This window comes from Lolium rigidum, chromosome 5 (assembly GCF_022539505.1).
Source record: "Lolium rigidum isolate FL_2022 chromosome 5, APGP_CSIRO_Lrig_0.1, whole genome shotgun sequence".
NCBI lineage: Eukaryota > Viridiplantae > Streptophyta > Magnoliopsida > Poales > Poaceae > Lolium > Lolium rigidum.
Window position 1 is genome coordinate 179,966,040 of NC_061512.1, and position 12,438 is coordinate 179,978,477.

At 43.9% G+C, this 12,438-nt stretch overlaps 1 protein-coding gene across 1 annotated transcript; it reads left to right on the forward strand.

Annotated features, from left to right (window-relative positions):
* The first annotated feature begins 5,909 nt into the window (after positions 1-5,909).
* Positions 5,910-11,404, forward strand: LOC124652251 (protein ROLLING AND ERECT LEAF 2-like). The gene is made up of 5 exons (XM_047191270.1): positions 5,910-6,906; positions 6,988-7,059; positions 7,184-7,404; positions 10,061-10,284; positions 10,771-11,404. Exons 1-5 carry the CDS (start codon positions 5,910-5,912, stop codon positions 11,402-11,404), a joined length of 2,148 nt encoding a protein of 715 aa, XP_047047226.1.
* The last annotated feature ends 1,034 nt before the right edge of the window (positions 11,405-12,438 follow it).

Here is a 12,438-nt window from a genome sequence, read left to right on the forward strand (position 1 = left end):
CTAACAACGAGACAATTGCATTAAGTATGGTGCGTAATGTAATCAACAACTACATCCTCGGACATAGCGCCAATGTTTTATCCCTAGTGGCAACAGCACAACACAACCTTAGAACTTTCCGTCACTCGTCCCGGTGTCAATGCAGGCATGAACCCACTATCGAGCATAAGTACTCCCTCTTGGAGTTAAAAGTAAAAACTTGGCCGAGCCTCTACTAGAAACGGAGAGCATGCAAGATCATAAACAACACATGTATAATAACTTGATAATTAACATGACATGGTATTCTCTATCCATCGGATCCCGACAAACACAACATATAGAATTACGGATAGATGATCTTGATCATGTTAGGCAGCTCACAAGATCCAACAATGAAGCACAATGAGGAGAAGACAACCATCTAGCTACTGCTATGGACCCATAGTCCAGGGGTGAACTACTCACTCATCACTCCGGAGGCGACCATGGCGGCGTAGAGTCCTCCGGGAGATGATTCCCCTCTCCGGCAGGGTGCCGGAGGCGATCTCCGGATCCCCCGAGATGGGATCGGCGGCGGCGGCGTCTCCGGAAGGTTTTCCGTATCGTGGCTCTCGGTATCGGGGGTTTCGTCACGGAGACTTTTATAGGCGGAAGGGCAGGTCAAGAGGCGGCACGGGGGCCCCACACCACAGGGCCGCGCGGCCAAGGGGGGCCGCGCCGCCCTATGGTGTGGCCCCTCCGTGGCCCCTCTTCGTCTCTCCTTCGGACTTCGGAAGCTTCGTGAGAAAATAGGCCCTCGGGCTTTGATTTCGTCCAATTCCGAGAATATTTCCTTACTAGGATTTCTGAAACCAAAAACAGCGTAGAAAACAAGAATCGGCACTTCGGCATCTTGTTAATAGGTTAGTTCCAGAAAATGCACGAATATGACATAAAGTGTGCATAAAATATGTAGATAACATCAATAATGTGGCATAGAACATAAGAAATTATCGATACGTCGGAGACGTATCACCTCCCTCCCTCTCAAACATTTTGACGAACAAAACATGTGTTGTGTACGAAAATTTATAATATTCATGACACATGTCTTATATATTTGCAGGTTAAAGTTAAATCACTAGAAACAAGAACACCATGTAAATAGAGGAGGACGAAGGTGTACAAAAGTGAATTTCTCGTTAATTTCTCCTACTCGATCACATATTAACTATCGTTCATTTAGTATAAAGTTGAACTAGGTCTAGAAAGTTATACTAAATCAGCAAGACTTATTATATAGATCGAAGGGAGCATCGAGTTCCAAATATAGTCAACTTTTTTTCTAGCCGCCTAGGCTCAAAGGAAACTAACTATAGTTCAAATTGCACAATTTGAAGCCGGCCACGGTCCAAGTATATGTCAACATTTTTTGCAAGTAAATACACACTGTACAAAATAATCTCTGAAAAAATCTCAAAGGCAAAAGTTAGTTTTTCCGATAAAGAGCATATATTAATATCGTGAAGATATCAATTATACCTAGCCTCTACAACAACGTCATTCCCTAATGGCATAAAAGATGCACATAGCCAAAAAGAAGAAGAATTACAAAAAGAAAAGTCCCGCTACACTAATCCATTTCTTGAACCAGCAACACTGACACCACCAAAACAACACCAGAAGACCAACTTCTCCATAAGCGACGTCTCCAAGAAAGAAACAATGGACATAGATCTTACGTTTTCACTCTGAAGAAAGTTCTCGCTCTCAAAACAATGCCTTCAACAAGAACATTGCCAGCCACAACCAATTAAGGCCAAACCTTGGATTTTCACCCTGAAAGATATGACCCTGAACTTCTCATGTGCAGTCACCTCCACTTACATGTTGCTGCTTCAAGTCACGAAACACCAAACCAATTCCACATCACCACCAAGACCCGACCACCATTGCTAGTCCACCGATCTCAGTCTTCCTGGCATTCTCCACTAGCACCATGGAACGAAAGCATGCTCCATGATATTAACAACCAGAAGAGCTTCGAAGCGCTCACTCTGAAACCAAGCAGTCAGATAAAATATGGGTACACACAACCGAAAACCACCCAATCCAGCAATCTTCAGGCATTGATCGCACAATGAATTTCGCCGACAGGGTCTTTCGGAACACGACAATCCAGCCAGACTGATGGGAACAAGCTTCCGACAGATCTTCACTTGGCGCGAGAAGAATCCGAGGACTACCACCATTATTCGCAAGACTAGGAGCCCCCTCGCCATCGGTCAACTACCAACCAGTTCGAAAGGTATGGAGAGGGCAGTCCAGTACATCCAATCGGTATGGCAAGGACCAAAACTAGGACCACACATGCCTAGGCCCACCCGGTCCAGATCTTGGCCCAAGACCTAGATCGGACTGAGGCGACCTAGAGCACCACCGCATGATCTGGCGCCCTGATACGTCCAAATTGCATCACTATTTTATATCATAATTTACTGTTATTCATTGATATATTTCATATTTAGAGATGATACTTATGTTATTTCATCTATTTTTGCATGTTTGATGATTATTGGAGAATTAACCGCCAGAGTGAGAATTCTGCTGGAAAAAGGATCGTCAAGATACCATATTTCTGAAGAACAGCAATCCCTAGAAAATTACCCAGAAATTCTTATTTTGCCAGATGCCGGAGCAAAACAGAAGGGGAGCTTGAGGTGGGCCAGGAGGGGCCCACACCACCCCTAGGCGCGGGCCACCCCCTAGGCGTGCCTAGGCATGGTGTGGTGGCCCTGGCCCACCATTGACATCGTTCCTTCGCGTATTTCATCCCCCGAGAACCCTAAATAGAGAAGGAGCGAACAGAGAAATATTCCGCCGCCGCTACGGGGCGGAAAACCACAAAGAGAGAAAAGCTCTTCAGCAGGCAGAAATCTGTCGGGGAAAATCCTTCCCGGAGGGGGGAAATCATCGCCATCGTCACTGTCATCGAGCTGGACTTCATCGGGATCATCATCATCTCCACCACCAGTACCATCATCACCGCCATCTCCACTCCGTCCCGCTGTAACATTTTGGGTTTGATTCCTGTCTAGTTCATAGGGGAAACTTTCTCAGCGTTGATTACTCCTTGTAGTTGATGCTATTGAGTGAAATCATTAAATTAAGGTTTATGTCCAGATTGTTATTCATCATTATATCACATCTTATTATGATCCATATGATGTCTTGTGAGTAGTTCGTTTAGTTCTTGAGGACATGGGAGAAGTCATGATGTTAGTAGTGAAACTATGTTGAGTAATATTTAATGGTTTCATATTTGAGTTGTGGTGTTATTCTTCTAGTGGTGTTATGTGAACGTCGACTACATGATACTTCACCTTTATGGGCCTAGGGGAATGCATTGTGTATTTGGCTACTAATTGTGGGGTTGCGGGAGTGACAGAAACCTAAACCCCCGTTAGGAAACCAGTGTATGAGGGAGTGTAGGATCTCAAAGTTTAAGGTTATGGTTAGATTTATCTTAATTACTTTCTTGTAGTTGCAGATGCTTGAAAGGGGTATAATCACAAGTATGCATTAGTCAAAGTTAGGGGTAGTGCATTAACATAGGTTCACCCACACAACACTTACCAAACCAATGAAGATTATTCCGCTGCGTGAAGCGAAAGCACTTGACGAAATTCTCGTGTGTCCTCAGAAACGTTTGGTCATCATAAGTAAAACAACCGGCTTGTCCTTTGCTCTAGAAAGGATTGGGCCACTCGCTGTAATTATTATTACTTTCTTTTATTTACTCGTCTTTATTTATTTGCAATACCAAATATCCCTGAAAATATGTTTGCTAGTGTTTACAGTGAATCCTTGATCAAAACTGCTTGTCAACACCTTCTACTTCTTGTTGGGTTCAACACTCTTATTTATCGAAAGTACTACGATACACCCCTATACTTTTCGGTCATCACACCCAGCGGCGTACCACCCCCTCCTCGTCGCCGCTCCGGTGGAGGCGCTCAGGCCCCGACGATGCCCAGCCGCGCCGCCCATGGCCCTCCGCCGCCGCCCACCATCTCCCCTGAACCGCGACCGAGATACCACCTCCCTTGCCCACCGCCGAATCGGCCAGATAGGCGCCGCCATCACCGCCAGCGTCGACGGCAACGGCAACTAGGAGAGGGATGTGAGGTGAGGGACTTAGGGTTGGGGCAGGGGAAACCTCCAGAGCCGGCCGGCAGAGAGGCAACTCGGGAGGGCCGTCAATCTAGATACCTATCAGGGATACCTGACCTCAGTGACCGGCAAAAGTTAGTTTAGATCCCCTAAAAATGACCAAATTTTATTTCAAGAGATTTTAATCGTAAATAAATCACGTCAAACACCACTCTTTGCTAAAAATGTACCCAACCAAGCCTACGGAATAATCACACAGAGACAGAGGTTTCCATTTCCTGCTAAAAAAGATCTGGCAAAGATCAAAATCTTTGGACATCAATGCCCGCTAGCTAGCTGACGGGTGGGTCAAAGCGTTGCGCTTTATGACGCGCGCCTCCCCAGCCTTTCCCGTCCTGGAGCTCTGCCCTGCGGGGCCCGCATCCCGCTGCTGGACTGCGCCCTTCCCAATCTCCACTTCATCAATGAGGCCCGGCCTCCTTCTCTCTCTTCACACGGAGCAAACAAGAAACGGAAGGGAGGGAGGCAGGCGACGCCAACGGGCAGCCAGCCAGCCACCGGCGTCGGACGCCGTTGCGTCACACGCAGTACATGCAGCGAGGGGGCGATGATTCGGCACCACATTCAGCATCGCTGCTGCCAGGTTGCAGCAGGCGCCCGAAGAGGGACAAACCTAGAGAGAGAAACGGCTTGGCGGCGGCTCAAGGAGAGATCAATGTACGCTCTCTCCTACTTGTCCTCTTCTTACTTTTAGCGGAGGGGCGCCCTGCGCGGCTTTGCCTTGCCAAGAGACAGTCTTGGCATTCGTCTTTTACCCCCCGGTTCTTCGGCCGCGGCGTTGGAACGGGGGTTTCCTTTTGCTGCGCCTGGAAAGGTGCGCGCGCGATCTTCGGCCTCGGTTCTTGGCCCGCTGATTGCGTCCTGATATCTCAGGGGATTTGGGTGGGGTTTTGGGGTTTGTTTCCTTTTTGGTTTGTTCGGTTGAATTCTCACTCTTGTTTTGGGGCTTGGGTTCTTCTTGGTTTGTTTTGGGGTTTGTGTTCGTTTTGGTTTCTTTGATTGGAATCCTGACGCTTGTTCTTGGTCGTCGCGTGTTCCCAGGGCGCTGAAGTGATTGCTCTGTTTCGGAGGTGCTGCTTGGCCGACCAGTTGGTTCAGGTGAGTGTTCGTCCATGGAGGCCTGCAGTTCAATTTCGTACCTTCCTTCATCCTCTTTGTGCAGTTCTTGTTTACTTCCTGCTGTTTCGTGTACTAGCCTTTTAAGTCTGCTGCGACTGATGAACTAATCACTGTGCGCCATATGCGGTCTCCAATCGACTAGGTACTAGCCTGAATCCACGGGGTTGTAATCAATCAATGATTATATTTCCGTGGTCAAATAGGCGACTTTTTATTCTGCTTTATTTCCTACCACAAATAACGCTACAGTATTGTAAAGGATTTCTACTCTTTAAATAGGTTTCCTTTTTTATCGATTACAGTTTTCTCTTACTCCCTGGGTTCTGCTTTTGATGGTTACTTGGTGGCAGTAGCAACAATCCTTGCTTACAGGTACCTTGAAACACTGCAGTTTTGCCGTAAAGAAACCTCCCCTGCTTTTCTGACTAGTTAACGCACGCAGCAAAATCCTACAATTTCGGTGAACAGGAGAACTTGCTTGCCTTTATGATTGCAAATGATTAGTCCATTTGTCAACCATGATGAATTCCATGGCCATGATACCTTGTGTTGGCTGTTCTGACTGTAAGTCCGTTTTTGTTTTCAGGAAGTGAACCATGGGCTCATGTGCCTCGAAGCAAGACCGCGACACCGCAATGCAGCTGTGCAAGGGTCGGCTGAAACACATTCAGCAGGCAATTGATGCAAGGTACGCCCTTTCGGCGGCTCAGCTGTCATACGAGCAATCTCTGCGCAATGTCGGCGCTGCTTTGAAGGAGTTTGTAGAATCGCATCACGAGGGTGCTCCGGAGAAGTCTCCTCGCTCTTCGTGTGCTTTACCATCCCCATTGCGACCTGCTGACAGTGCTATCACTCCACCACCACCAGTACCCCGGCGTTCTGATGTTAGCCGCCTGAGGTCAGCGGCAAGCGCATCCTTGACAGTGACATTCAGCCCAAGCGATGCTAGCTTTGTCAAAGAAGGGCAGCCCGTTTCTACTTCCTTTTCACCACCGCTGCCATCAGAGGTTTGCTCCTCATGGGATTTCTTTGATCCAAATGTTGTGGATCAGCACGCTGCATCCCATGTCTCAGATGATAGCCAGAGCGGTTGCATGAGAAATTTGGAGGATTGTGTCCAGGGAGATGAAAAGGACTTAGCTTCGTCGATCAGCAACACAAGTCCAGCAGCTGAGGTGCAAGAACAGCTGGGAGCATATGGATGTAAAGAAGCCGATGACGATTCAAACCATCATAGGTTGAATCACAGTGATTGTAATGAAATTGAGATTGTTGATGTGCATTTACCAAATGACTCAAACCTAGAGAAAGGACCTGATCAAGTTCAGAAACAGTCTGTAGAGGGGCAGAATCCTACCAGTATTAGCAATGATATAGAAAATGAAGCCCACCATGTAGACAAGGTTAACGCACCCGAGCGATCATGCAGTGAAGAAGAGAAGGGCAGTTCCATCACTAGCAGCTCAAAAGATTTTCTGTCCGATGTAAAAAAACTTGATCGCCAATTTGCAAGGGCGGCTGAGTCTTGCCATGAGGTCTCTAGGATGCTTGAGACAAGGAAGATTCGACTTAGTGTTTCTACCAAGATAACAGGTAATGACAATATTTTTCAGTGATACTGTTGTACTAAATTACTACGTTCTACTTGCTTAATATTGGTGCTAATTATTCCAGGGAAACCATCAGGTGCACTTTCTATGTCAGTATCCTTGATCTGTTGCAGTGCTGGAAATGTAGCATCCCATGGTATATTTCTTTTCATATCATATACAGTAATCTGTGAAGTGTGTCCTATTTTGTTGTACTCTAAACAGTAACAGCCTCATGTGGATCAGTGGATGGTTATTTTACTCGAACTGTTTTACTGCAGAATCAGAGCAGCATGTCACAAAAGTGATCACTTGGAATCGCTCGCTTTCATCACGATCATCTTCATCTAAGAATCCATTCATTTCAGCTCAAAAGGAGGCGGATGACCCTGCAGATAGCTGTAGCGATTTCGTTGAAGAGTTCTGTATGATTTCAGGAAGCCATGCATCCTCTTTAGATAGACTCTATGCTTGGGAAAGAAAAATTTATGATGGGTTAAAGGTGAGCTAACATATGTTGTTCAACAGGTGTTCATAGAATTAACTACATTGGAAATGAAACTCTTACAGTATCAGTACAGAACCATGAGGTTATGCTTCTCTAGTGTTTTATGTTTGACGTGTAGTCTATAGAGCTGACCTAACATTTTCTTTTGTTTTATGGCATCTATCCAATTGTGCAATGAGCTTTTTGTAGGTGTTACCACTACCTTCAGTAGTTTCTGAAGCTATCATCCATACAACAGAGTCGTAATAATGCTACAAATGTATATTTACAAATTTTGTGGACACGTTTTTGGTATGTAAGCTATCATGTGTCACATCTTCTAGAAAGGAAACCATATATGTCACCCAACCTAATTACACCATTGCCGTGTGGCAAAACCAAAATATCCTTACTAGCGAGCTGTTGGGCATTTCAGGACTTAGATAGTCTCAATTGTATTATGATGTCTAGTTCTTTTGTAATATTATCATGATCTAAATGTTGCTTTTTTAAATAAAAGTATGTCCCTGCAACTTGACCGCTTAAAAGAGGTTTGGGGATTTTTTTATGTCTCGAACAAAATTTGTACTTCTGCTGTCCTCATCTTCCACAAAGTTTTTCTCAGACATAATTTCCAGTAAGATAGCTTACATGAATTAAGTTGTAAGTGGTAAACAAATTACCTCTACTCACAATCTTTTGAAAAAATACCCCTAGCACAGATAGTTTATTACAATGTACATGTTCAAAAGAATCATGAAATAAATGTGATATGAAACAGAACTTTCCACGTTATGCCTGCTGTGGTGGTATAAACAATCAAGTCTTATTTTGTGTAGTAGTGTCCAAACCATTGCCACCATAAATGTTGTATGTCCGAGTCGCGGTGTGTATGTATACATTTTCCTCCCAAAAAAATTATCAGGGGAACTGATACGTTGCAGTAGTTCGACAAAATGGATAACCGTGGTACAGATACGTGTAACGTAAGAATTACAGTTAAATTCTAGTATCTATTCTAGTAGTGAACTAGCTCATTAATTCCCACATTAGGTAGTTTATTTTACTTCAAAGGCTATGAATACGTGTAACGCAAGATATCATGTGTCACATCTTCTAGAAAGGAAACCATGTATGTCATCCAACCTAATTACCCCATTGCTGTGGGGCAAAACCAATATATCTTTACTAGCAAGCCGTTGGGCATTTTCAGGAGTTATATAGTCTCAATTGTATTAGGATGTCTATTTCTTCTGTAATATTATCGGGAGCTAAATGTTGCTTATTTAAATAAAGGTATGTTCCTGCAAATTGCCGGTTCGAAAGACATTTGGAGATCTTCCCATTTACTTCGAGATGCTCTTTGCACCAATGAGCTATGATCATACCTAGGGGATACTTGTGTCTCAGAAAAACTTGTACTTCTGTTGTCCTTATTTTCCAGTTTTTCTCGCACATAATTTCGAGTAGATAGCTTACAGGAACTAAGTTGTAAGTCGTAAACAAATTACCTCTACTGACAATATTTTGAAAAAAATTACCCCTAGCACAGACAGTTTATTGTCCAAACATCAATTATCACATAATATCGCATTTCTTTATAACAATGGCCTCTATTTGGCATTTTTTCCATGCACAATTTTTTGGTTTTACTGATTTTACATCTTAGGAGTAATAAATCCACAGGCATATTTAGATCCATCATGTCCAGCACCATAGGAACTTTCACGGGTTTTCCAAATAAATAAGTTGTTTTCTGAAATTGAATCGAAGTTAATGACCTGCCACCAAATTTGTATTATTGTTTCGACTTTTTATCGAATAACCAAACTTGTATGATGCTCGGACCTCGGAGTACATGTTTAGACTTACTATAACAGTCGCTGCTGTGCTGCTTGACAATTTTGTTTTACGAGACGCCTTGCAAATTAGATGCCTATCATTTTGGTGCTATCTATCAACTGTACAGAAATATAGGTTTGATAAAAAAATGTACATGGTCAAAAGAATCATGAAAAAATGTGATATGAAACAGAAATTTCCACGTTATGCCTGCTCTGGTGGTAGAAACAATCAAGTCTAATTTTGTGTAATAGTGTCCAAACCATTGCCACCATAAATTTTGTATGTCCGAGTCGCGGTGTGTGTGTGTACGTGTTCCTCCCAAAAAATACCACGGATGCCGATACCTTTTCATTGTATCGATTCATAGTGCAACGAAATGGATAATTGTGGTACAGATACGTGTAACGTAGTAATTACAGTTGTATTCTAATATCTATCTACTAGTGAACTAGCTCATTTATTCCCACATTAGGTAGTTTATTTTACTTCAGAGGTTATGAATTTGTGAATTGAATTGCTGAAAACTTGAACATTTTGGTAACGATAGGTTATTTTCTTTCTAATCAATGTTTCTGTTCACGTGTAATTATTGCTTTTTCTGGACTCTGTGAATAGTTTAATTTTTTGTGGTTTTTAATTTAGAGTTGCTTTGGTTTTAGGACAAATATATTTTGTCGGTTGCTGCATAATCTGTGTTTGCTGTTCCATTCTCTATTTCTCTTGCAAAAACATTTTGTCGTTTATGCGTTTTGTCGGTTGTTGCATTTTCTTTCAGTTTGTCGCCACGCTCTGACCTAACTTCTTTTATTTGTTCTGCAATTTGTAGAATAGCGAATCAATCAAGAAGATATACGACAAAAAATGCGCTCAGTTGACCCATCAGTCTGCAAAGGATGGGAATGCCAGGCAAGTTGACAGAACCCGGGCTACTATCAAAGAGTTGTATTCGCGACTCATGGTAGGTATTGAAGTACTATACTCTAATTCAAAAATAATTGAGAAGTTACGAGACGAAGAGTTGCAGCCCCAACTTCTTGAATTACTACAAGGGTAAGCCTTTATTTGCTACATAGTCATGTGCACAACACATGCAAGGATTAGTCACTTTATTTGCTATCTCATAGATTTAAGTAATAGGTAGTAGTAGCAGATCTTGCAAATTTGTAAAAGTAGACCGTAGTCAAGTAAGGATTAGTCACTGCCTTGCCAATTGGGCAAGGGCGGAGACTTTAACGATGTTTTGGCTTGGATCAGTCCCTGAATTCCTTCATCTGGAACCTGATACCGAGTTGCTTGTAATCCCTACTGATTAATAAAGGTCTGTTTTTGCCTGCAAAAAAAAATTGCACAACACATACAAGGACTTCAGAACTATTGTAGAAACTGTATTTGCACCTGTTATGGTTACATAATTTTTTTTGGTGGGGTATTCATATATGCAGCAAAGATTGAAGATATTAGCTAAAATATTTAAACATTTCCCTTATATGCAATTAACTGTAGATATCATACTTACTGTGCCTGACACAATGACAGGCAGACACGCATGTGGAGAATGATGCAGGAAGTTCACCAAATGCAGCATACCATCATCTCTCAGGCAGATGCAAAGATCTCAGCTGTATCTCCTTCAAGCGAGTCGCAGAAACATACCATGATGAACCTTATCACTGAACTGGGATTCCTCCACTCCAGTTTGGCAAGCTGGGCTGATGCTTACAAAAACTATGTGGGTGGTCTCCACTCCTGGCTGCAGAAATGTGTGGTACAACCACGAGATCGCGCACGGGGAAGAAGGTTAACCCTCTCACCTCGCCAACACCTTGCTCCACCCCTATTTGTTCTCTTGGAAGACTGGTCCTCAGGAATGACATCGCTCCCTTCTGAAGAATCATGCGGTTCCATCAAGAACCTTGCAGCGGATCTCAAGAAAATGTACAAGCAGCAGACGGCGAAGAAGAGATCTTCAGACACTGGAGCAGAGGACAAAAATGCAGAGCATGGCAAATCTGACACCGAAGCAAAGCTGGCAACCCTGCAGGGAGGCCTGACCACAATGTTCGATCGACTCTCAAAGCTCTCAGACGCCATGGCCAGCCTATCTGAAAATGTGGAACGAGAGGCGGAGATTGCCCGAGAAGCGTATATGACCGGTCCTCGGTCAGGGTAAGTTGTAAGCTCATACCGGTTCATTTGAGTTCAGGTGTTAGCTTATATTATAGGACAAAGAAAGAAGTTTCTTCAGAAAAAGAAGGATGGTGATATTTAGTTTTGGTATACCGTTGAATTGTACATTCCTCTGCCTGGATATAATTTTAAGGGTGTTGCCATGTTGGTGATTGGGACCAGTCCCAGCTTCTGTAACCAAACGGTTCTGGTCGGTTCTGGGTAAAGTTTGTCAAAATACTGTTTATGGTTGTGGCATTTCGCTTGTATGCTTCTTGGGCATTTTATGGTTACTTGTTTTATTGATGCTGAGTTTGGGTGATCTTTCGGATGAAACAATGTTCCATCTTGGCAGTGACAGGTCCTACTCCCGCTGAACTGATTGGTTCAGGTGTTCTCGGTTTCTTTCGATTTAGCAAGTAGCGCCATACAGGCCATTGTTCAGCTGGAGTGAGAATCTACGAAGTGCTCGTGGTTTATTTTTATGTGCTCTGAGTTGTAGCAACCGACACAATAGAGTGTTATACAGCCAGTTAATGTTGCTATGCCCTGCCGCTCTTTCTGATGAATATGGTTTCTTGTGGGCAGCATCTTCAGCGTCAGGCTTGTTACGCTGTTCCTGATTGCTGTGATCTGAAGCCAGCAGCAGACCAGGCGGATCGTTTGGAGTCCATCAACTGGATCGTAACCTCTGATGGCAGTTGCTCCGCCGGCTCAGCCTACCGCATCAGTTCGGCGGCAACTTCCATGATCTGGAAGGTCTTCGCCTCCGCGCTGTAGAATCGGCTGTGGTGCGCCGACAGGTTGCAGCAGAGAGAATGGCCGAACTGTTATTTATGTCATGTGTGCGCAATCTCGAGCCGTCTGCTCACCTGTTCTTGGAGTGCCCCTTCTCTCGGAGCATGTGGTCAAAGATCGCCAGCATTTACGTCAGCTCCTGGATTGCTGCATCGAACGGCTTGGCTGAGGTTTGGCTGAGCAGCTATCACAAGGGCATCAAGTCTCTAGTCATCCTTGTCTGTTGGGGAGTACTGAGAG